This window comes from Lepidochelys olivacea, assembly GCF_965140295.1.
Source record: "Lepidochelys olivacea isolate rLepOli2 genome assembly, chromosome: 9".
Classification (NCBI taxonomy): Eukaryota; Metazoa; Chordata; order Testudines; family Cheloniidae; genus Lepidochelys; species Lepidochelys olivacea.
Window position 1 is genome coordinate 56071302 of NC_140419.1, and position 26335 is coordinate 56097636.

The 26335-nt window shown below is 50.1% G+C and overlaps 1 protein-coding gene across 1 annotated transcript in view; it reads right to left on the bottom strand.

Moving 5' to 3' along the window:
- The window catches only part of CROCC2 (ciliary rootlet coiled-coil, rootletin family member 2), a 218213-nt gene that overhangs the window by 157404 nt on the left and 34474 nt on the right, over positions 1-26335 (bottom strand). The window contains exons 4-8 of the mRNA XM_084638245.1: positions 9171-9344; positions 7966-8049; positions 4791-4897; positions 1733-1898; positions 928-1034 (exon numbers count right to left, since the gene is read on the bottom strand). Coding sequence (XP_084494371.1) covers positions 928-1034; positions 1733-1898; positions 4791-4897; positions 7966-8049; positions 9171-9344 — 638 coding nt within the window. The remainder of the gene's footprint in view (positions 1-927; positions 1035-1732; positions 1899-4790; positions 4898-7965; positions 8050-9170; positions 9345-26335) is intronic.

Sequence of the window (26335 nt, forward strand, 5' to 3'; positions counted from 1 at the left end):
TTCAATCCTGTTTCTTCCCTCTGGAGGAAATTTGCTACAAACTGAAGCTCTGAACGAAGGACTGAGTTACCCATCCAAGCTGTGGATGTACTCCAGAGACTTGATTTAAGCCTGCAGTTTATTCCATCACTACTACAAGCCTGAACCAAGAACTTTGCCATTACTGTATGTAATTGATTCCATTTAACCAATTTTTGCTCTCATCTATATTTCTTTCTTTTTATTAATAAACCTTTAGATTTTAGATTCTAAAAGATTGGCAACAGCATGATTTGTGGGTAAGATCTAACTGATATATTGACCTGGGTCTGGGGTTGGTCCTTTGGGATCGGGAGAACCTTTTTTTCTTTTACTGGAGTATTGGTTTTCATAACCATTCATCCCCATAAGGAGCGGTGCTGGTGGTGACACAAGGGAACTGGAGTACGCGAGGGAATTGCTTGTATGACTTCTGGTTAGCCAGTGGGGTAAAACCAAAGTCCTCTCTGTTTGACTGGTTTGGCGTGCCTTAACAGTAAAGGAACTCCAGCTTTGGGCTGTAACTGCCCTGCTCTAAGCAATTTGTCCTGAATTGATACTCTCAGTAGTGTCCCACCAGAGGCCACATCGTTGCAGCTGTGATCCCCATGTAGCTTGCTGCAGAGATCACGCCTAATTAGCAGACACTTTCTCAATTCGCCTAGGTGAGCTGAGAGATCCAAGGACCCTCTGGCTGTGGTTAGCTGGTATCCTTCCATCTTTGGCAGTCCCTAGGATCAAATTTACATACCCTCTGGAGGAGATTCAGGTTAGGGCACCGTTACTTGGAGCCAGTGCTCTAACCAGCTATCGAGATCCACACACTTGTCACCTTCCTGCTTCCAACTACGGGGCCATCAGGAATAGTGGAGAAATCTCCTGGCAGAACCCCGCCCAGGCGGTACTCACCGCTCTGCTGTGGCACGCAGCTCCGCCAAGTTACTGCGCAGCATGGCAGCTTGGCGCCATAGCAGCAGGATCCCGCTGTGCTCATTGCTTAAGTACAAGCCAGAGCTCTGAGGAAATAAGAGTGGGACGTGAGGGGCTGTGAGTACAGAGGTGACATCTCAAAATTCAGGAGTTCACCAAGGGAGTGCCATGGCCAAGACCCAGTCTCCATCCCATCCTTTCTGCAGCCTAACCTCGTGTGTGCACACACCCTGAGCAGAGGTTTCCATTGAGTTGTCAGCAGTGACGTCCAGCCCCCTTTTGTGAGTGGATACAGTTAATGGAGAACCCTGCAAGGTGTACGCACCATTCCACCTTCTCCACAATGTACATCGCTTTGCATTTATCAGCACTGATTTTCATCCCCCATTGTGCTGCCCACACCCCTGGCTTGTTCAGGTCTCTCTGACGTTGCTCTCTGCTCCTTGCTGCCCTAAATATCTATGTATCATCTGAAGACTGTGCCCCTCACTGCTCTGCACCCCCTGCCAGGTCATTAATACATTTATTAAACCACATTGGCTCTAGAACTTCAGCTTGGCTTCAGCTCTCAGCTCCAGGGAAGTCACCTTCTTTGACCCACCCTGCTGTGTTTAAGCTCAGACCAGTAACAGGCTACATGGGCATATTTAGAAATGGAGCTGGTGTAAACCAGCACAGCTCCATTGACATCAGGGGGCCAGGCGCCCAGCTGGTCTAAACTAGCATCACTCCACTGAAGTCAACAATAAAAAACCAAACCACAATGCCCAGCGGAAGGACTCACCTCCCTGCCTTTGCCCCACTTGGATGCTCTCTGCTCTAGCTCGCCTCTCAGCCTGTGCAGGTCTGATGTTGCCCTCTCCAGCTCCCTCGCCAGTCTCTGATTGGAGCATTTCATCTGGTCCAGCTGTTCCCGCAGCAGCATGTTCATCTGGGAAAGGCTGGTGCTCCTAGGGCAGAACAAGCCAGATATTGGTTTCCCCTGCTCTTCAGCACTGGCACTAGAGGGCAGCTCCGATCTCCAGGTACTCCCTGTGCTCCAGCAATCCTGCCCCAGTAACAGGAGCACCCTCTCCTGTGTGGGACACTCCGTCTCCAGGCTCAGTCCATCGAACATTTACCCTCCTATGGAAGGAGATGAAGAGAATACAGTCTACATGCCTTGGATTCTGATCTCCAGAGCAGAGCTGTGTGACATGCACTGCTCCTGCAACAGACCATTCTTCAGAAGCAAAGGTGTGGAGACACCAAACCTATTTCACTGCACTTACCGTTCCAGGCCCTTCGAGTAGCCCTGAGCTAATGACCGCACAGTCAGAGAACATCAGGCAATAATAATGCTTAGCACCTGTACAGAGCACTGCATTTCTCAAAGAACTGTATGAACATTAACACATTGTTCCTTCATTCGGCCCTGGGAAGCAGGGAATGATCATCAAGTTGCAGTGGGGGAGGTTTAGATTGGATATTAGGAAAAACTTTTTCACTAAGAGGGTGGTGAAACACTGGAATGCGTTACCTAGGGAGGTGGTAGAATCTCCTTCCTTAGAGGTTTTTAAGGTCAGGCTTGACAAAGCCCTGGCTGGGATGATTTAACTGGGAATTGGTCCTGCTTCAAGCAGGGGGTTGGACTAGATGACCTTCTGGGGTCCCTTCCAACCCTGATATTCTATGATTCTATGATCCCCATCTCATTATGGGAATTAATTCCTTTGGGCTACAATTGAGAAACACCATCCTCTGCTCAGGGGCCTGTACACAAATATTACACTAAATAGAGTGGCCACAGCTCAGACAATGACCCAACTCGGGATCTCTCAACTAGCCTGAGAGCTGTAACCTTCACAGACATATAGATGCTGAAGCCAGAAGGGAGCGTTGTGCTATCTAATCTAACTCCTGCAGAGCACAGGCCAGAGCAGCTCACTCAGTGATTCCTGCAGCAAGCCCACGACTTCTGGTTGAGCTAAAGCACATTTTTAGAAAGACACCTTTATCCTCAAGTGCCTAGGGAAAGAGCCAGTCTCTGCAGTGGGCCTGAGAGGCTCACAGATCCTGACTCTGTGGGGCCAAGGAGGGAGCACATTCTGGAGCGGAGGTTAGAACACCCTGCCCGCAGCACCTTTCCAACGGGACCCATCTCTGCACATCCCACAAGCAGCAGTATGGCATGGGGAGAGCAGTCACCCCAAACCCCGCATCAGCATGGGGAGAACAGTCAGCAGTCAGCCCAAACCCCGCCTGGGCACGGGGAGAACGGTCAGCGGTCAGCCCAAACCCCACTCTGGCATGGGGACAGAAGTCACTCCAAACTCTGCGCATCAGCACAGGGACAGCAGTCACCCCAAACACCACTTTGGCATGGGGACAGACATCACTCCAAACTCTGTATAAGTTTAAATCAATGTCTTGAAGTCATTTCCGAAAGCAGCAGGGAACAGGGCAGACCTCAGGCCCCCTGCGCTGAATGGGTAATCACATCCTGTGCTGGCTCACACTTCCCAATGTTCTCAAGGTGCCTCCTCTGTCTGCTAAACTCTCCCATCTCAGGATCTCCCAGGACCTCCCTCCTGCCACCTCCCACCAGCAGCCCATCTAAACTCCAACCAGGGAACCTTGCTGCGGCCCCACCACAGACAACCCTGCATCCTTATGGGTCCCAGCAAGAAACCACAGGTAGATCTGGCATCCTAGGTGAAAACATACCGAGAAAGGTGGCACCTGAGCATGCTGGCTAGCAGCAATATGTGCAGAACTGGCCCCCACAATGCCTCCAAAACAGCCACTATTTCATCTCTTGGTTTCTGAGGATTAGCCCTTTGATAGCTGGAGATTATAGAGCAGCAGGTGGTAGAAAGGGATCCCAATGGGTGCTAGCTGATGCAGCTGGGTTGGAGACTGTTGTATGCGTGGGGGTATTCTGAACAGCAACCCCCCATCATTTGCCTTTGCTGGGTGGCTCAGCTCCCTGGGCGGGATCACAGCGGGGCTGAGTCACAAACAGAAAACAACAACCTCCTCAGCCGCTCTGCTGTGCAGGAGGGGGGAAAGACACATGAGTGTATCTATCTGCTGCAGAGAACAGCAAAGAGCTAAAAATTGAGCAAAGAAATCAAAGCACCAAGCTGCACCACATGGCCAGGCTCTGAAATCTCAAACTAGAAACGTTGCACACCTGGATCCAAAATTACTGCTTGGGCTGGAGAGTGCAAGGGACTGCTAATGGGATACAGAGCCTGTTGCCTCTAGGTCCCCAGTTCAAATCCAGCTTAGGCGACTGCAAACTGTTATCATTAGATGGCAGTTGAGTAACACCCAGCTCTATGCAATGCTCAAGTGCTGCAGTTCTCAAACTTTAGCAACCCGAGGACCCCCATTTTGATTTAAAAATTTTCACAGACCCCCCCGCCCCCCAAGTTGGCTTCTAATTTTCCCTGGGGGTGCTCAACCCCCACTCAGCCCCAGGCCCCGTTCCAACTCCACCCTTCCCCCCAAGGTTCCACCCCACCTCTTCCCACCCCACCCCTCCTCTTTCCCACCTCTTTCCACCCCCTCCCCCAAGTCCCCGTTCCTCCTCCTCCCTCCCAGTGCCTCCTGCATGCCACGGAACAGCTGTTCAGCGGCGTGCAGGAGACACTGGGATGGAGTGGGAGGAGTTGATCAGCAGGGCCAGTGGTCCCAGACATGACTTGCAGACCCCTGGAGTACCCTCATGAACCCTCAGGGGTCCACAGACCCCAGTTTGAGAACCACTGCTCTAGAGTAACCTGCTCTCTCCTTTCCTTTGTACAAGGGATAAGGAGGGCCCACAGGTGCTCCTTGGACACAGCAGCCAGCCTCACCTCTGCTGCTCCTCCTCCAGGCGGGTAAGAGTATTCTCCAGTTCTGTGCTGTGGTCATGCTCTGAGCAGCACAGGTGGGATTCTGTGGACTCCAGATGAGTCTGCAGCTGGGAGAGAGGAGTGACACATCAAAAGGGCAAGGATAGTAATGAGGGAGCAGAATGGCTCCCCGAGGACAAAAAACTTCACACAGGACAGACAGAAACAAACTGATGAACAGAAAAATGGAGAATCAGCAGCTAGTAAAACCAGAGACCTTCTGTGAGGCAGAGAACCTCCCAGCCAACTGGGCCACTTTGGATAGACTGTTACCTGCATTTTCAGGTAGTCAGAGCCATTTATTTAAGGTCTTTTCTTTCCAAAGCTGCATCCAGAATCCATTCCAGATAAATACAAAGAGCCAGATTCTCAGATGGTGTAAATAGGCATATCTCAACTGAAATCAGTTAAGCTAAACTGATTTACTCCAGGTGAGGATCTGCCCCAGAAACCCCTGACTGGACTCTAGGGCCCCCATTTCCTCCCCAATGTCACTGGGGCTGAACTCTGTGATGCTGCTGGTGTACGCTGGGGACTGACCATATTTCCCATTTTCCAAAAGGGAGAAAGGAAACACATCCAATCCTGGAGCTTTCTTGTGTTTCCATGGGCAACCACAGGGCCGTGCTGTGCTCTCTTTCCTTCCTACAGAATTGGAGAAATGCTGAGAAAGGCCCAGTCCAGCAGCACTCCTTGAAGAATGGTGAGTAACAGAGCAGAGTGACTTGCTGTGCGGTGTCTCCGTTGTGGGTTGCAATCCCCTTCTCTCACAGATCTCAAATGCACCAGGCTTTGTAGTTTTCAAACTGCAGTGAAATCCCACTGTCACCTATCCTGCTCTGCACTGCCCTGTCTGAAGTGTTCAGGCTGTTTACTCGAAGGGTGGTGATGGGATCCGGTTGTCATGCCACCACACCAGGCTGCTTGGAAAGGCCCTAGAACCTTTTCAACTGTATCCACTTTTACTAAGAGAACCATACACAAAGGGGCATTTGCAACAGCTGTTTTGTTAGGTGAGCCTGACTGCCAAAAGAACACAGAAATTAAACACAAAGGCATGATGGGATACTACTACAGTGAAATCCTTGCGGATCTTAAACACAAAAAAGAAGCTTACAAGAAGTGGAAGATTGGACAAATGACCAGGGAAGAGTATAAAAATGTTGCTCGGGCATGTAGGAATGAAATCAGGAGGGCCAAATCGCACCTGGAGCTGCAGCTAGCAAGAGATGTTAAGAGTAACAAGAAGGGTTTCTTCAGGTATGTTGGCAACAAGAAGAAAGCCAAGGAAAGTGTGGGCCTCTTACTGAATGAGGGAGGCAACCTGGTGACAGAGGATGTTGAAAAAGCTAATGTACTCAATGCTTCTTTTGCCTCTGTCTTCACGAACAAGGTCAGCTTCCAGACTGCTGCACTGGGCAACACAGCATAGGGAAGAAGTGGCCAGCCCTCTGTGGAGAAAGAAGTGGTTAGGGACTATTTAGAAAAGCTGGACGTGCACAAGTCCATGGGGCCGGATGCGTTGCATCCGAGAGTGCTAAAGGAGTTGGTGGATGTGATTGCAGAGCCATTGGCCATTATCTTTGAAAACTCATGGCAATCGGGAGAAGTCCCGGACGACTGGAAAAATGCTAATGTAGTGCCCATCTTTAAAAAAGAGAAGAAGGAGGATCCTGGGAACTACAGGCCAGTCAGGCTCACCTCAGTCCCCGGAAAAATCATGGAGCAGGTCCTCAAGGAATCAATCCTGAAGCACTTAGAGAAGAAGAAAGTGATCAGGAACAGTCAGCATGGATTCACCAAGGGAAGGTCATGCCTGACTAATATAATCGCCTTCTATAATGAGATTACTGGTTCTGTGGATGAAGGGAAAGCAGTGGATGTATTGTTTCTTGACTTTAGCAAAGCTTTTGACATGGTCTCCCACAGTATACTTGCCAGCAAGTTAAAGAAGTATGGGCTAGATGAATGCCGTATAAGGTGGACAGAAAGTTGGCTAGATTGTCGGGCTCAACGGGTAGTGATCAATGGCTCCATGTCTAGATAGCAGCCGGTATCAAGTGGAGTACCCCAAGGGTCGGTCCTCGGGCCGGTTTTGTTCAATATCTTCATAAATGATCTGGAGGATGGTGTGGATTGCACTCTCAGCAAACTTGCGGATGATACTAAACTAGGAGGAGTGGTAGATACGGTGGCAGGTAGGGATAGGATACAGAGGGACCTAGACAAATTGGAGGATTGGGCCAAAAGAAATCTGATGAGGTTCAACAAGGACAAGTGCAGGGTCCTGCACTTAGGACGGAAGAATCCAATGCACCGCTACAGACTAGGGACCAAATGGCTAGGCAGCAGTTCCGAGGAAAAGGACCTAGGGGTGACAGTGGACGAGAAGCTGGATATGAGTCAAGAGTGTGCCCTTGTTGCCAAGGTGGCCAATGGCATTTTGGGATGTATAAGTAGAGGCATAGCCAGCAGATCGAGGGACGTGATTGTTCCCCTCTATTCGACATTGGTGAGGCCCCATCTGGAGTACTGTGTCCAGTTTTGGGCCCCACACTACAAGGAGGATGTGGAAAAATTGGAGAGAGTCCAGTGGAGGGCAACAAAAATGATTAGGGGACTGGAATACATGACTTATGAGGAGAGGCTGAGGGAACTGGGATTGTTTAGCCTGCAGAAGAGAAGAATGAGGGGGGATTTGATAGCTGCTTTCAACTACCTGAGAGGTGGTTCCAAAGAGGATGGTTCTAGACTATTCTCAGTGGTAGAAGATGACAGGACAAGGAGTAATGGTCTCAGGTTGCAGTGGGGGAGGTTTAGGTTGGATATTAGGAAAAACTTTTTCACTAGGAGGGTGGTGAAACACTGGAATGCGTTACCTAGGGAGGTGGTAGAATCTCCTTCCTTAGAAGTTTTTAAAGTCAGGCTTGGAAAAGCCCTGGCTGGGATGATTTAGTTGGGGATTGGTCCTGCTTTGAGCAGGGGGTTGGACTAGATGACCTCCTGAGGTCCCTTCCAACCCTGATATTCTATGATTCTATACTATGCAAATATCTTGCGAAGTTCAGAGTAAAACCATTGCATGATTCATCATACCATTTCTCTGCATTGCCAGGACACTGAAAGCTGTACTGACCATCTGTTTCTGGTGCTCAGACTCAGACGTTTTCTCTAGCAGCTGTTGCTCTAGCTCCCCACATCTTTTCTTGTACTGTAGCACCTAGGCCGAGGCGCAGAAAGGGGAATTGGGGGAGGGGAATGAAAGGTTTAGAAAAAAAAGATGAGAGAGAGAAAAGAGGGTAAGAGAAGCCCAAATTAGGATAATTAGTTGGAGCGTTACAGGCACTCAGGGTAAAATGATCAAACATGGGGCTACCACTCTGTCAGTCCATGACGCTTACTGATGACAAAGGGTCAGATTCGATGCCCACTAACATCAATGGGAGTTACTCCACTGACTTCAGTGGGTTTTGGATCATGCCTTTAATGCAATATGAAACTGTCACCTGGAAGACAGGAGAGGCATCTTAATGTGACATAGAGTCCAGTCCCACACAGCCGAGCAGAGTGCCAAGCAAACTCTGTCTCGGAAACCGCATGTTCTCTTCCTAAAGTTGCAGCAGGGCAGGGGGTTACCCAGAGGTGCAGGGGGGAAAGGTTATCAGGGGTGTGTGTGGGGGGGGGTTAGCCAGAGGTGCAGCAGGGGTGGGGAAGGTTGCCCAGAGATGCAATGGGAGCGACTACCCAGAGGTGCAATGGGGTTGGGGAGGTTGCCCAGAGGTGCAATGGGGGGTGGAGTGGGTTACCCAGAGGTGCAGTAGGGGTGGGGAAGGTTGCCCAGAGGTGCAATAGAGGTCGGGGAGGTTGCCCAGAGGTGCAATGGGAGCAGGAGGGGTTACCCAGAGGTGCAGCAGGATGGGGGGTTGCCCAGAGATGCAGCAGGATGGGGGGTTGCCCAGATTTGCAATAGGGGTGAGTGGGTTACCCAGAGAGGGGTTGCCCAGAGGTGCAGTGGGGTGGGAGTTGCCCAGAGGTAAGGCTGCCTTGTTCATAACACTAACAGAAATCAAGAGCATGCTGCATGTCCCTTCCTACTCCCGCGGGAGACACAGTGCCTTGCCCAACACATGCCCGTGTCACAGCCCGGACTCTGAGCAGACTGAGCCTAGTGCCCAGGTCGTGTGAATTGGAGCAGCACCACAGCTGCAGTACAGCTGTTCCATTCAGACCAGATACCCAAAGCAATGCCTGGGCAAACTAGACAGTCAGTTTTTTCTACGCCCCATCCTAGGTACCCTGCGATTTGCTCATTCGGAGGCTGGCATGGGTTTGGGTACCTACCTTGTTCTGGAGCCTCTGGACCAGCTGAGCCTGGCGCTGCTGCCCCTCCTGACAGGCCTGCAGCTTGCACTTATACGCCTTCTCGTCATTCTCGAACCGCTGCCTCATTTCCATGAGCACCAGGCTGCCATCCGCCTCCCGCTGGGCTGCTTCCACCCGCAGTGCCTTATCCAGCTGGAAAAGCAGAGACCACCAAGAGCTGAGCTCTGTCCTGAACCTTGGCAGCCCCCGCAGCAGAACAAGGGGCAGCAGAGAGTGGTGGCAGGCCAGCAGCACACAGGTAGACACTCTGTGTGAGCCATGTGAATAATAAACCCCTCCAGGGGGCAGCAGGGATAGGAAGGAAACAGCCAGCGGTGTGTGCACTCCCACAAGGTGCAGGCCTGGTCCCTACCACAGGCAGCCATCCACCTCAATCCTGAGTCTTGGTGCTTTGACACAGCACGGTCTCCCCTCCCCGGTGCAAGGCAGGTGGCTTCCTCTTGCAGTCCCCCTCCCTACCTCCTGAAGAGCTCTGGGGCAAGAATTCACTGGTGCAGCTGGCTGGTCACCCTGTGTTGGCTCCTTTAATGCTTTGGCTGAACCCTCCGCAGGGGTCTAGCACACCCTCCCCTCACTCCCTGCTCTTCTGCAGCAGAAGAGAAAGCCAAACTTCCTTCTTCCCAGCCACTCCAGTGTCAGTGCTCCCCAACCTCCCACTCTTGCAGGGAGCTGGAGAACAGCCTCTTTACAGTTGGTCTTTGCTGAAGACCAGAGAATGATGGTTGCCAGGAATTCAGCCAGCGGCGGGCAGTGCTGTAATTCAGAGGACTGCAATAGCCATGAAATGATACCAGTAATAATAATAATTCTTAGCCTGTCCATAGTGCATCTCTCTGTAGAGCTCCCAGGTGGATTCACATCACTATCTCCATTCCACAGGCAGAGCCATATGAACTTAAGGGACTTGCCTAAGGCCACCCACCAAGTCACTGGCAGAGTTGTGCTCAGAACCCAGATCTCTCAACAACTCTCCAGCTCAGATCCCTCACCTTGTTCCAATCTGTGTATCTGTCCATATGAATACATGTGGCACTATTAACACCCAGGCATTTCCTGCACACCGAGCTCATCAGGGGATCCTCAGTCACTGGCATCAGAACGTTTCCCTTGCAAGTGGCCAGAACAACATGGCTTGCTATTAGCTATTAGCAAAGTGTTTTGCACTCAGACACAGCAGACTTGAGGGGTTTAGGTATCAAGGTGCCCTACAAGGGGTAAGGAAAGAATAAGCCATGTGCACAACATGTGCAGCCTGACCTGAAGGAGGCAGGAATTGAGCTGGGTTATTTTTTTTAATTATTATTATTATTACCACAGAGCAGGAGATTTTTATAAAAATACATCATTATGCAAGACCCTTTGGTGCTGACCATAATGCTACTACTACAAACTTTCCAAAGAGGCACCATGGAGTAACCAGCAGTAATTTCCTGAAACACTCAGCCTCCCCTATTGGCTAGCCTAATGCAACAGCTGAGTTTGATGATGTGTGTGTAATAGTGATACGCTGGGGCATTTCATACAGTTATTCATGACTCTGGGGAACCTACAAAGGTAACAAGGTCCATTTAGAACCACTTAAGTGCTGAAAGCCCTTCTGCTTTGCTATCAGGGACATCAACACATTAAGATCCTGAGCCTGCAAACACTTTCCCATGACACTTTGCACATGGGAAGAGTCCCACTAAATTCAGTGGGACCTGTCAAGGTTCCTTCCCCACTCTGAACTCTAGGGTACAGATGTGGGGACCTCCATGAAAACCTCCTAAGCTTACTTTTACCAGCTTAGGTTAAAACTTCCCCAAGGTACAAACTATTTTACCTTTTGCCCTTGGACTTTCGCTGCCACCACCAAACATCTAACCAGTATTATTATTATCAGGAAAGAGTCCGTTTGGAAACGTCTTTCCCCCCAAATCTTACACCCCCTTTCCTGGGGAAGGTTTGATAAAAATCCTCACCAATTTGCATAGATGACCACAGACCCAAACCCTTGGATCTTAAGAACAATGAAAAAGCAATCAGGTTCTTAAAAGAAGAATTTTAATAGAAGAAAAAGTAAAAAGAATCACCTCTGTAAAATCAGGATAGTAAATACCTTACAGGGTAATTCAATTCAAAACATAGAGAATCCCTCTAGGCAAAACCTTAAGTTACAAAAAGACACAAAACCAGGAATATCCATTCCTTTCAGCACAGCGTATTTTCTCAGCCATTTAAACAAACAGAATCTAACTCATATCTAGCTAGATTACTTACTAAATTCTAAGACTCCATTCCTGTTCTGTCCCCAGCAAAAGCATCACCCAGACAGACAGAGAGAGAGAGAGAGAGAGAGAGGCTTTGTTTCTCCCTCCCCCCAGCTTTTGAAAGTATCTTGTCTCCTCATTGATCATTTTGGTCAGGTGCCAGCGAGGTTATCATAGCTTCTTAACTCTTTACAGGTGAAAGGCTTTTGTCTCTGGCCAGGAAGGATTTTAAAGGTGTTTACCCTACCCTTTATATTTATGACAGGACCACTCATGAGCATAAAAGGTACTTCATGTGTCAAAGGGTGTGATTTCACTGCAGAGTTAGCCCAGGCCATCTGCACCCATGCTACAGAGGTGAGGCGTAGGGGAACATGTGGGGTCAAATGCCCCCCCATATTGGCCTGCTGGGGGTTGGGAGGAGGGAGAGGAGCTCTGTCCTCCTGCTGTGCCTGCCCCTGACGTGCTTGACCCCTGTACCAGGCAGCTGGGCTGCGTGGGAAGTGGAGGCGGTGGAAGCAGCTGTTTCTCAAGCTGGCTGCTCTGGGTCACTGCTTTGTGCAGCACGGGGGCTGCCTGAGAGATCCTGGCTGGGGAGATGGTGGGACACACACACACACACACGCCTCCACCCCCGCCTGGGCCCAGCTGCTGGGGACAGGGGACAAGTGAGCAGGAGTCCCCTCTCCCCCACCCCTGGCATGTTTCCGGCTCGCTCAGCTGCAGTCCCTGGTAGCCAGGTCCGTGGCGGGGATAGGGGACAGCCTGCTGCTGCTGCCCCAGCCAGGCTCTCTCTCAGGCAGCTGCTTCACCGCAGAATAGTGAGCAGAGCCGCAGGCTTGAGCTACCTGAGAAGCGGCTCCCTCCTGCTCCCCACCCAGGCCTGGCTGCCAGGGAGAGCGACCAAAAGTGCTGGGGGGTACACAGCAGAAGAAGGACAGAGCCCTCCCCTCACAGGTGGGGAGAGCATGTGCTGGATGCAGGGCGGGGTGGGGTGTCGCTGGGCAGAGGAGATACGTGGAGCAGTCACGTGTCCTCCCCTTCAGATTGTATCTACCCCTGCATATGAGGAGGTACAAGTCATCTATAGCACAGGTGTGAGCAGCCACACCCTGGTTACTGGGTCCTCACTGGTGCTTGGCTCCCCTGGGTGTCACTTCGACTGCTGGGGCACAGCCCATAGTCGTTAGTATTGCACTAAGCTGAGTGGCTCTATGATTGCTTCCTATGTCTGTCATACTGGGCACTCAGGGGGAATTGTGAGAAGGCACTGAAGGACTATCAGCACTCTGAGGAATTTAGCCTGCATCCTCGCTGCAAAGTGGGCGGCTATCAGCCAGAGTGAAAACAGCACATGGGCTCTAACAAATAATCCAGCCAGTCTGGCTGGGCATGGGCTGAAAGCAACATAAAATGGGAGACAGGTTTGTGTGGGTGGAAAGGAGCGAGTTAGGGGCAATACAAACCAACCCTGTAGGGAAGACAGTGTTTGCAGTGTCTCCTGTTTATTAGTGCCTTGTGCATGCATGCTGCTGTACAGACACTGAGTAGCTGATGATTTATACATTATTTGTTGTTATTATTATAGTAACACCCAGTGCAAAGTGCTCTACAAGCAAGGAACAAAAAGACAGCCCCGTCCCAAAAAGCTGACAAGTTAAATATGTCTAAGGCTATGGTAGCACTTTTGTCAGTAAAACTTAGGTCTCTCAGGGGTGTGAAAAAACACCCCCCTGACTGACCTAAGTTTCATCAACAGAAGCACTGGTGTGGACAGTGCTATGTTGGTGGAAGATATTCTCCTGCCCACAGAGCTACCGCCACTTGTTGGGGGTGGTTTGATTATGCCAGCAGGAGAACTCTCTCCCGCTGGCATAGAGCGGCTACATGGGAGACCTTACAGCAGAGCAGCTGCCAGTGGCACAGCTGTGCCACTGTAAGGTCTCTAATGTAGACATAGCCTAAGAAACAACATGTGGCTTCAGCTAGATAAACAGATGGAGGAGCAGAAGGACACAGTCCTGGTCTAGTAGAACATAGCCACACACTCAAGGAATCAATTTTGAAGAACTTCAAGGAGAGGAAAGTGATCAGGAATAGTCAGCATGGATTCACCAAGAGCAAGTCATGCCTGACTAACCTAATTGCCTTCTATGATGAGATAACTGGCTCTGTGGATGAGGGGAAAGCAGTGGACGTGTTATTCCTGGACTTTAGCAAAGCTTTTGATATGGTCTCCCACAGTATTCTCACCAGCAAGTTAAAGAAGTATGGGCTGGATGAATGGACTATAAGGTGGATAGAAAGATGGCTAGATTGTACAGCTCAACAGATAGTGATCAATGGCTCCATGTCTAGTTGGCAGCTGGTATCTTCATTAATGATCTGGAGAATGGCATGGACTGCACCCTCAGCAAGTTTGCAGATGACACTAAACTGGGAGGAGTGGTAGATATGCTGGAGGGTAGGGATAGGATACAGAGGGACCTAGACAAATTAGAGGATTGGGCCAAAAGAAATCTGATGAGGTTCAACAAGGACAAGTGCAGAGTCCTGCACTTAGGACGGAATAATCCCATGCATCGCTACAGACTAGGGACCAAATGGTTCGGCAGCAGTTCTGCAGAAAAGGACCTAGGGGTTACAGTGGACAAGAAGTTGGGTATGAGTCAAGAGTGTGCCCTTGTTTCCAAGAAGGCCAATGGCATTTTGGGATGTATAAGTAGGGGCACTGCCAGTAGATCGAGGGACATGATCGTTCCCCTCTATTCGACATTGGTGAGGCCTCATCTGGAGTACTGTGTCCAGTTTTGGGCCCCACACTACAAGAAGGATGTGGAAACATTGGATAACGTCCAGTGGAGGGCAACAAAAATGATTAGGGGACTGGAACACATGACTTATGAGGAGAGGCTGAGGGAACTGGGATTGTTTAGTCTGCAGAAGAGAAGAATGAGGGGGGGATTTGATAGCTGCTTTCAACTACGTGAGAGGTGGTTCCAAAGAGGATGGATCTAGGCTGTTCTCAGTGGTACCAGATGACAGAACGAGGACTAATGGTCTCAAGTTGCAGTGGGGGAGGTTTAGGTTGGATATTAGGAAAAACTTTTTCACTAGGAGGGTGGTGAAGCACTGGAATGGGTTACCTAGGGAGGTGGTGGAATCTCCTTCCTTAGAGGTTTTTGAGGTCAGGCTTGACAAAGCCCTGGCTGGGATGATTTAGTTGGGGATTGGTCCTGCTTTGAGCAGGGGGTTGGACTAGATGACTTCCTGAGGTCCCTTCCAACCCTGATATTCTATGATTCTATGAGTCTGACTCACAAGGCACAGTTGCCCAATTATAAGGTTCTCTTGGCTTCTATAGCCACTGTACCTTGTTATAAACATCCTCCCTCCTTTGATGACATTACCGTCCGCAGGCCAGGAGGATTCCTGCCTCACCCCAGAGACCAGACTCCTAGATGGATGGAGACATTTACAGTATTATCACACAGAGAACAGGCAATTGGAAAGAATTTGGATTTGAATTTGGTGGTAGATGTTGGGAGAAGCCCCACAACTTCTTGATATTCACATAGAACATCTTGAGTTAGCTGGGCTTCTGGCAGAGTTGGGGCAGGAGAATTGGGCCCTTTATGTGTGATGCTGGCAGATCACGTGCCAGCTCATGCCAAGGTCCTTCTGTCTCAATCAAACACTGACAAATTCCGAGCTGGAATCCATCTGGCTCACCTGAGTGTTGGCATGGTTAAAACAGGGGCTAGAATGGTAAGAATGTGTTTAGACTTTATGGACTGCTGGTGAATGACTGCATGCATTCATTTCACTTCTAGCATGTGTATCCTGTGTTATAAGGTAATATTTGAGTGTTTGCACTGTAAGCCTCTGTGACCATGTAAATCACCAGATAGGAGAGAGACACTAATGAGTGTAAAGTGCTGGTCTCCAACAGAAGGTGTTACATCCTGGCAGAGAACAAAGGTCCATCAACATCAGACAGACAAGAGTGGAGCATTAAAGAGGACAAAAAACTTTGTTGTTTACTCTCCCTCCAACCATGAAGATGAATCTTGCAAGTGAATTCCTCCCATCAGCTGAGTTTGCAGCTCAAAGCAGAAGTGGGTAAGGGCATAGGCTACATGTGACTGTTGAGAGTGGGGGCCACAATTTAAAGTTTGGGGTGGAAGAGCATGTGACCACCCCATGTGTTGACTTAGGGTGCAGGACCCTTTCAGCCCCACCTCCCTGGGCCAGAGCAGCCAATCCTGCCGGATCCTAGGGGGCTGCAGGAGCAGGGAGCACATGCCTCTGGGCCAGCCCCAGACCTGAGAAGAGGGGACTCACAGCAACAAAGCTTCTCCCCGGAGCTCCAGCACCCTCGGGGACACCTCAGCAGGGGGAGGAGCATGGGCAATGCCCATAACTGAGGCTGAGCAGAGGAAACCTGCTCCCAGTGCCTTCCCCAGTGACTTCACACCCTGCACCCAGCCCAGGGCTGCCATAGAATATCAAGGTTGGAAGGGACCTCAGGAGGTCATCTAGTCCAACCCCCTGCTCAAATCAGGACCAATCCCCAATTTTTGGCCCAGATCCCTAAATGTCCCCCTCAAGGATTGAACTCACAACCCTGGGTTTAGCAGGCCACTGGTCAAACCACTGAGCTATCCCTCCCCTGAAACCCAGGGCTGACCTGGATGACTGCAGAGCCCTCCCCTGACTGCAGAGCCCCAGGGGCGACAGCTGTTCAGTCAGGAGGGGGCTTTGTATCCAGGTCAGGGTTGGGATCACTAGTGGAGCTCTGAGGGGAAGCCTAAGACTGAAAGGTGTTGGGCCCGATCCTGTTTACCCCTTTTTCCAGATCATTTATAAATGTTGAATAGGACTGGTTCCAGTACAGACCCATGGGGAAATCATTATTTACCTCTCTCCATTCTGAAAACTGACCATTTATTCCTACCCTTTGTTTTCTATCTTTTAACCAGTTACCAAACAATGAGAGGACCTTCCCTCTTATCTTTATTGCTCTGATCCTGGGTATAAGGGACCTGTCTGTCACTCTATGTTAAGGCTGCTATAGAGCCTGAGGAGTTTACACATGATAATTAGTTGGTGAAATTTAAGCACAGAACTCACCACCAATTTGGGGTTTGTGCCCTGGTTCTTAACAGTTTGCCTTGAGGCTGGCACTCGTGGTGTTAAATCACTGCAGGAAAGCTTGACACTCCTGACTCCTTGAGATTCACGGAGAACACTGAGAGTTAGCATGGCTACTGGCAGAGTTGAGACAGGAGAATTGGGCCTGTTATAAATAATCTTTTTAAAATTCTTGCTTGAAGACAACTAGGCTCCCCCTTGCTTGTTGATGTAGAACATGGCTGTGGTGTTGTCTGTGAGGACTGCCACGCAATGGCCATGTAGGTGTCTGCGAAACACCTGACACGCCAGGCGCACTGCCATCAGCTCTCACACATTGATGTGAAGAGATAGCTCAGATCCGGTCCATAGACCCTGCGTTCAGAGGTCCCCGAGGTGGGTGCCCCACCCCAGAGATGACACTTCTGTGACTAGGGACAAGGAGTGTTGTAGGGAGTGAAATGGTACCCCTTTGCACACCGACATTGAGTCCAACCACCAGCGGAGGGAGGTTAAAATCGCTTCTGGGACAGTGACCACCATGCTCAGGCTGTCTCGACCTGGCCAATATACTGTTGACAGCCAGGCCTGAAGTGGGCAAAGCTGAAGTCTGGCATGCCTGGTTACATACGTGCACGAAGCCATGTGCCCCAGAAGGCTCAGGCCCATCTTTACCATTGAAGTCGGGAAGTTTTGAAGGCTGCGGACGATGTTCGCCAGCGACTGAAAGTGGGCGTCCAGTAGGAGAGCTCAGGCATGTCTGGAGTCTAAGACTGTCCCGATAAACTCTAGTCTCTGGGTTGGTTCCAGAGTCGACCTTTCGGTGTCGAGCAGGAGGCCCAGCTGGAGGAACATGTCTATGGTGAGTCAAATGTGGGGATTGTACTTGGTCCCTGGTGCGGCCCCGAATAATCCAGTCGTCGAGATACGGAAACACTTGGATCTGTTGATGATGAAGGAAGGCTGCCATGACGGCCATACACTTGGGGAACACCCTGGGAGCCGTGGACAGGCTGAAGGGAAGGATGGTAAATTGGTAGTGTTCGTGATTGACCACAAAGTGAAGAAAACGTCTGTGCACTGGATGAATTGCTATGTGGAAGTATGCGTCCTTCATTTTAAGGGCGGTGTACTAGTCTCCAGGATCCAGGGAAGGAATAATGGTCCCCAGTGAAACCATGCAGAACTTCAACTTTACCATGAATTTGTTGAGTCTGTGCAGATCTAGGATGGGTCGAAGCCTGCCCTTGGAGATTAGGAAGTAACAAGAGTAAAAACCCCTGTCCCTTAGCTCTTGGATCCTCCTCAATCATTCCCATGGTCAGGAGCATTTGGACCTCCTATGTAAGGAGTTGCTCATGAGAAGGGGACCTGAAGGGGGATGGAAAGGAAGGATTGGAGGGAGAGGAGAAAGAAAACTGAGGAGAATATCCCTTTTCCACCGTGCAAAGAACCCAATGGTGTGAAGTTATATGGGACCACGCACGGTGGAAATGGGAGAGACGATTTCGAAATGGAGGGGAAGGATCCTGGATGGTGACTGTCATGCCGTCCTCAGGCGCACCTTCAAAAGTTTTGCTTAGGCTCCGCCGGTGGTTTGGGAGGACCCTGATTCTGACTGGGTTTGTGGCTGGTAGATCGCTTCCTACCACCTCACACGCACCTTCTATAAAAGTCCTGCCTCGGTCGAGGACGGCGGTAGGACCATTGAGGCTGTGGCTTAAAGGGCCTGTGCTGGGTAACTGGGGTGTGCATTCTCAGAGAGTGCATGATAGCCCTGTAATCTTTCAGGCTCTGTAGTCTAGAGTCTGTTTTGTCCGAAAACAGGCCCTGCCCATCAAATGGAAGGTCCTTCAGGGTCTGTTGTAGCTCTGGCAGCAGGCCAGATACCTGTAGCCATGAGATGCGTCACATGGCTATGCCCAATGCAAGAATCCTAGCCGCAGAGTCTGCCACATTTAAGGAGGCCTGCAAGGAGGTCCTAGCCACCTTTTTGCCTCTTCCACTATGGCCCCAAACTCATCCCGGGACCCCTGAGGAATTAACTCCTTAAATTTCAACATGGAGCTCCACGAATTATAGTCATAATGGCTCAGGAGCACCTGTTGGTTCGTGACCCTGAGCTGTAGCCCCCCGAGGAGAAAATCTTGCGCCCAAACAAATCGAGATGCCTGGCGTCTCCCTTTTCGATTTGGGCGCCGAAGCCTGTTGACCATGCCGCTCCCTTTCATTCACCGAGGCCACCACTAGTGAACACGGCTGAGGGTGAGTATAAAGGTACTCATACTCTTTGGAGGGGACAAAGTATTTCCTCTCCACTCCTCTGGCCATCGGTGGGGTGGAGGCAGGGGTTTGTCAGATTGTCTTGGCATTGGTCTGGATGGTGCAGACAATGGGCAAAGCTACTCAGGACAGGGCCTCCGCTGAAAGGATGTCCACCACTGGGTCCTCCAACTCCACTACCTCCTCAGCTTGGAGGTACATATTACATGCCACCCTACGTAGAAGGTCTTGGTGGGCATGAAGGTCTATCGGGAAAGAACCCGAGATTGCTGTCACTGCCACTGCCTCGTCTGGAGAGGACAAGGAGGATGCCACAGGGGCCAGGGAATCCTGTGGCAGAACCTGCTGTGAAGGATCTTGTTGCCCAGGATCTGCTACGCTGGGGTCTGGGGCCTGTGCTGGGGTAGGAGCAGTTGCTTCTATACTCTCCAGGAGGAGGACGACTTATGGTGGCCTCTGGTACCTGAGGTTCTGAGTGGGCTGAGTGGGAGGCCATTGACAGAACCCCTTCGGCTTGGTGGTACGCCCACAGGGTCCAGAAGGACCATTGTGAAGGCTCCTGATTAGGGTCTTGGCCTTCTTCCTGCCAGTGACCCACATCATAGAATCATAGAATATCAGGGTTGGAAGGGACCCCAGAAGATCATCTAGTCCAACCCCCTGCTCGAAGCAGGACCAATTCTCAGTTAAATCATCCCAGCCAGGGCTTTGTCAAGCCTGACCTTAAAAACCTCTAAGGAAGGAGATTCTACCACCTCCCTAGGTAACGCATTCCAGTGTTTCACCACCCTCATAGTGAAAAAGTTTTTCCTAATATCCAATCTAAACCTCCCCCACTGCAACTTGAGACCATTACTCCTCGTTCTGTCATCTGCTACCATTGAGAACAGTCTAGAGCCATCCTCTTTGGAACCCCCTTTCAGGTAGTTGAAAGCAGCTATCAAATCCTCCCTCATTCTTCTCTTCTGCAGGCTAAACAATCCCAGCTCCCTCAGCCTCTCCTCATAATTCATGTGTTCTAGACCCCTAGGCCCTCGCTGTGGCTTGGAGTGGGGTGGGCTGAGCACAAGCTGCCCTCAGATTGTGACGACCGTGAGGCAGAGCGCGAGGGCCAAGGCAGCGCGGAGCGTGCCTCCATCAACTCTACAGGGTGTGTTGTGGATCAGTACCGGGTCGCTGAATAGCGGTGCTGCTGCGGCGATGGGGAGCAGTACTGGGATTGAGATCGGTGCTGATGACTGGCCCAGTACTGGGATCCAGATCTGGACCGCGACGACAACCGCCTGCAGGAGCGGTGTTGGGATCAGCTCCAGGAAAGAGATTGGTGCTCTGATTGGTGCCGGGAGTGATGTCAGAAGCCTAAACAGTGAGTATGACCGATGGTGCAAGTACGACTGGCGCCACAAGAGGGAGCGGCATCGGGACTGCGAGCGGCGTCAGGATGGGAAAAGTGGATGGGAACCTGGGAGGCAGTGACCATGAAATGGTCGAGTTCAGGATCCTAACACAAGGAAGAAAGGAGAGCAGCAGAATACAGACCCTGGACTTCAGAAAAACAGACTTTGACGCCCTCAGGGAACTGTGGGCAAGATCCCCTGGGAGAATAACATGAGGGGGAAAGGAGTCCAGGAGACCTCGCTGTATTTTAAAGAATCCTTATTGAGGTTACAGGAACAAATGATCCCAATGTGTAGAAAGAATAGTAAATATGGCAGGTGACCAGCTTGGCTTAACAGTGAAATCCTTGCTGCTCTTAAATACAAAAAAGAAGCTTACAAGAAGTGGAAGATTGGACAAATGACCAGGGAGGAGTATAAAAATATTGCTTGGGGATGCAGGAGTGAAATCAGGAAGGCCAAATCCCACCTCGAGTTGCAGCTAGCAAGAGATGTTAAGAGTAACAAGAAGGGTTTCTTCAGGTATGTTGGCAACAAGAAGAAAGCCAAGGAAAGTGTGGGCCCCTTACTGAATGAGGGAGGCAACCGGGTGACAGAGGATGTGGAAAAAGCTAATGTACTCAATGCTTTTTTTTGCCTCTGTCTTCACGAACAAGGTCAGCTTCCAGACAACTGCACTGGGCAGCACAGCATGGGGAGTAGGTGACCAGACCTCTGTGGAGAAAGAAGTGGTTCGGGACTATTTAGAAAAGCTGGATGAGCACAAAGTTCATGGGGCCGGATGCGCTGCATCCGAGAGTGCTAAAGCAGTTGGCGGATGTGATTGCAGAGCCATTGGCCATTATCTTTGAAAACTCATGGCGTTTGGGGGAGGTCCCGGACGACTGGAAAAAGGCTAATGTAGTGCCCATCTTCAAAAAAGGGAAGAAGGAGGATACTGGGAACTATAGGCCAGTCAGCCTCACCTCAGTCCCCAGAAAAATCATGGAGCAGGTCCTCAAGGAATCAATTCTGAAGCACTTAGAGGAGAGGAAAGTGATCAGGAACAATCAGCATGGATTCACCAAGGGCAAGTCTTGCCTGACTAATCTAATTGCCTTCTATGACGAGATAACTGGCTCTGTGGATGAAGGGAAAGCAGTGGACGTGTTGTTCCTTGACTTTAGCAAAGCTTTTGACACCGTCTCCCACAGTATTCTTGTCAGCAACTTAAAGAAGTATGGGCTGGATGAATGGACTATAAGGTGGATAGAAAGCTGGCTAGATTGTTGGGCTCAACGGATAGTGATCAATGGCTCTATGTCTAGTTGGCAGCCAGTATCAAGTGGAGTGCCCCAGGGGTCGGTCCTGGGGCCGGTTTTTTTCAATATCTTCATAAATGATCTGGAGGATGGTGTGGATTGCACCCTCAGAAAGTTTGCAGATGACACTAAACTGGGAGAAGTGGTAGATATGCTGGAGGGTAGGGATAGGACACAGAGGGACCTAGACAAATTGGAGGATTGGGCCAAAATAAAACTGATGAGGTTCAACAAGGACAAGTGCAGGGTCCTGCACTTAGGACGAAAGAATCCCATGCACCGCTACAGACTAGGGACCGAATGGCTCGGCAGCAGTTCTGCAGAAAAGGACCTAGGGGTTATAGTGGACGAGAAGTTGGATATGAGTCAACAGTGTGCCCTTGTTTCCAAGAAGGCCAATGGCATTTTGGGATGTATAAGTAGGGGCATTGCCAGCAGATCGAGGGACGTGATCGTTTCCCTCTATTCGACATTGGTGAGGCCTCATCTGGAGTACTGTGTCCAGTTTTGGGCCCCACACTACAAGAAGGATGTGGATAAATTGGAAAGAGTCCAGCGGAGGGCAACAAAAATGATTAGGGGACTGGAACACATGAGTTATGAGGAGAGGCTGAGGGAACTGGGGATGTTTAGTCTTCAGAAGAGAAGAATGAGGGGGGATTTGATAGCTGCTTTCAACTACCTGAAAGGGGGTTCCAAAGAGGATGGTTCTAGACTGTTCTCAGTGGTAGCAGATGACAGAACAAGGAGTAATGGTCTCAAGTTGCAGTGGGGCAGATTTAGGTTGGATATTAGGAAAAGCTTTTTCACTAGGAGGTTGGTGAAACACTGGAATGCGTTACCTAGGGAGGTGGTAGAATCTCCTTCCTTAGAGGTTTTTGAGGTCAGGCTTGACAAAGCCCTGGCTGGGATGATTTAGTTGGGGATTGGTCCTGCTTTGAGCAGGGGTTTGGAGTAGATGACCTCCTGAGATCCCTTCCAACCCTGATATTCTATGATTCTATGATCGGGACCAGATCTGGGACCGGGAGCAGTGCCATGTTTGCATGCGCGGAGATGGCGGAAATATTAGGGTTGGCTTGCACCTAGAAGGTACCGTATGAACCGGAGGCGGTGCCACAATCTGCAATGATGCCGGCTCTGTGAGGGCGATGAGGTTTCGCGCCGCTGCGAACTTCTCCAGTGTTGACAGAAGCCGGGGCTCAACCACGGTCCGGGTTGGGGAGCCTGTGCGCACCTGACTCAACAGCTCCTCTCTCGGTGCTGGAGTCAACAGTGCAGATATTGGTGCTTGTACCCTTGGTCGCTCTGGTGCTGGGCGTGACTCCAAGACTGGTATAGCAGATGCTGGTGACTGTTGAGGTGGGACAGTCGTCTCTGGCTTGCGCTGTCTCTTCTGGCCCAGAGACAGAATGGCGCCGGGTCACTTGTACTGGCTGTGGTGCTGGAGAGATCTGGTGCCGCGGGCCTCTATCAGACTCCAACTGCAGTGCAGTACCTGATGCTGCCGCCGGGGCACTGCACACCGAAGCACTCGGTGCAGGAACTTGGTGCGTCGATGGAGGGCCTGGGCTAAGGGCCACCTCCATAAGGAGCTGCTTGAGTCTAAAGTCCCGCTCCTTTTTGGTCCGAGGTCTGAACGCCTTACAGATCCTACACTTGTCCACCTGGTGAGACTCCCTGAGGCACTTCAAACAGGAGTCGTGGGGGTCTCCAATTGGCATAGGCTTTGAGCAGGCTGAGCAAGGTTTGAAACCCAGAGCCTTGGGCATGAGCCCAAGGGGCGGGCAGGGAGGAGGAGAAGCACCCCTTCCAACCCACTAAATTAAGTCTAAACCTATCACTATCTCTTCAACAACTGCAACTATAGAATTATAACAACTATCTAACCACAGGAAGCAAAAAGGCTAGGGAGAGTGGAAGACAGCTATTGCCACAGTATTCTTGTCAGCAAGTTAAAGAAGTAAGGGCTGGATGAATGCACTATAAGGTGGGTAGAAAGTTGGCTAGATTGTCGGGCTCAACGGGTAGTGATCAATGGCTCCATGTCTACTTGGCAGCCGGTGTCAAGTGGAGTGCCCCAGAGGTCAGTCCTGGGGCCAGTTTTGTTCAATATCTTCATAAATGATCTGGAGGATGGTGTGGATTGCACTCTCAGCAAATTTGCGGATGATACTAAACTGGGAGGAGTGGTAGATACGCTGGAGGGGAGGGATAGGATACAGAGGGACCTAGACAAATTGGGCCAAAAGAAATCTGATGAGGTTCAATAAGGTTAAGTGCAGGGTCCTGCACTTAGGACGGAAGAACCCAATGCACAGCTACAGACTAGGGACCGAATGGCTAGGCAGCAGTTCTGCGGAAAAGGACCTAGGGGTGACAGTGGACGAGAAGCTGGATATGAGTCAGCAGTGTGCCCTTGTTGCCAAGGTGGCCAATGGCCTTTTGGGATGTATAAGTAGGGGCATAGCGAGCAGATCGAGGGACGTGATCGTTCCCCTCTATTCGACATTGGTGAGGCCTCATCTGGAGTACTGTGTCCAGTTTTGGGCCCCACACTACAAGAAGGATGTGGATAAATTGGAAAGAGTCCAGCGGAGGGCAACAAAAATGATTAGGGGACTGGAACACATGAGTTATGAGGAGAGGCTGAGGGAACTGGGGATGTTTAGTCTTCAGAAGAGAAGAATGAGGGGGGATTTGATAGCTGCTTTCAACTACCTGAGAGGTGGTTCCAGAGAGGATGGTTCTAGACTATTCTCAGTGGTAGAAGAGGACAGGACAAGGAGTAATGGTCTCAAGTTGCAGTGGGGGAGATTTAGGTTGGATATTAGGAAAAACTATTTCACTAGGAGGGTGGTGAAACACTGGAATGCGTTGCCTAGGGAGGTGGTGGAATCTCCTTCCTTAGAAGTTTTTAAGGTCAGGCTTGACAAAGCCCTGGCTGGGATGATTTAATTGGGGATTGGTCCTGCTTTTGAGCAGGGGGTTGGACTAGATGACCTCCTGAGGTCCCTTCCAACCCTGATATTCTATGATTCTATGATTCCACAATTCCAACAACCATCACGGGTGGTAAGAAGGAACTGAGGGGGCGCTGGGTCAGCTGGGGTATATATCCAGCGCCATGAAGAAGCCACTCCAGGGGGCTCCACAGCCGACCCACCAGGTGTTGCTAGGTTAAAAATTCTCCGATTGTGCATGCGGTGCACACACACCTATAGATTCATAGATATTTAGGTCAGAAGGGACCATTATGATCATCTAGTCTGACCTCCTGCACAACGCAGGCCACAGAATTTCACCCACCACTCCTACAAAAAAGAAACCTCACACCTATATCTGTGCTATTGAAGTCCTCAAATCGTAGTTTAAAGACTTCAAGGAGCAGAGAATCCTCCAGCAAGTGAGCCGTGCCCCATGCTACAGAGGAAGGCGAAAAACCTCCAGGGCCCTCCAATCTGCCCTGGAGGAAAATTCCTTCCCGACCCCAAATATGGCGATCAGCTAAACCCTGAGCATATGGGCAAGATTCATCAACCAGATACTACAGAAAATTTTTTCCTGGGTAACTCAGATCTTATCCCATCTAATAACCCATCACAGGCCATTGGGCCTATTTACCATGAATATTTAATTATCAAAACCATATTATCCCATCATATCATCTCCTCCATAAACTTATCGAGTTTAATCTTAAAGCCAGATAGATCTTTTGCCCCCACTGCTTCCCTTGGAAGGCTATTCCAAAACTTCACTCCTCTGATGGTTAGAAACCTTCGTCTAATTTCAAGTCTAAACTTCCTGGTGGCCAGTTTATATCCATTTGTTCTTGTGTCCATATTGGTACTGAGTTTAAATAATTCCTCTCCCTCTCTGGTATTTATACCTCTGATATATTTATAGAGAGCAATCATATCTCCCCTCAACCTTCTTTTAGTTAGGCTAAACAAGCCAATCTCCCTGAGTCTCCTTTCATAAGACAAGTTTTCCATTCCTCGGATCATCCTAGTAGCCCTTCTCTGTACCTGTTCCAGTTTGAATTCATCCTTCTTAAACATGGGAGACCAGAACTGCACACAGTATTCCAGGTGAGGTCTCACCAGTGCCTTGTATAACGGTACTAAAACCTCCTTATCCCTACTGGAAATACCTCTCCTGATGCATCCCAAGACCACATTAGCTTTTTTCACAGCCATATCGCATTGGCGGCTCATAGTCATCCTATGATCAACCAATACTCCAAGGTCCTTTTCCTCCTCCGTTACTTCTAATTGATGCGTCCCTAGCTTATAACTAAAATTCTTGTTATTAATCCCTAAATGCATGACCTTACACTTCTCACTATTAAATTTCATCCTATTACTATTACTCCAGTTTACAAGGTCATCCAGATCCTCCTGTAGGGTATCCCTGTCCTTCTCTAAATTAACAATACCTCCCAGCTTTATATCATCCAATTGGAATGATATATCACCTAATTGGAATCAATGCGAGCAAGCACTCGAAGAAGAATAGGGTGATCATATGTCCTGTTTAACCACTGGCCTAGATATCATGATTTTTGTGGGGAAACTGGGCATTTGTCCCATCTGCTCTTGCAACTGATGACTTGTGGTGGCAGCAGTGCAGAAGTAAGCGTGGCAATACGGCAATGCAGAAGTAAGGGGGGGGCATGGTATTGACACCCTTACTTCTGCATTGCTGCTGGAAGTGGCACTGCCTTTTCAGAGCTGGGCAGCTGGAGAGCGGCAGCTGCT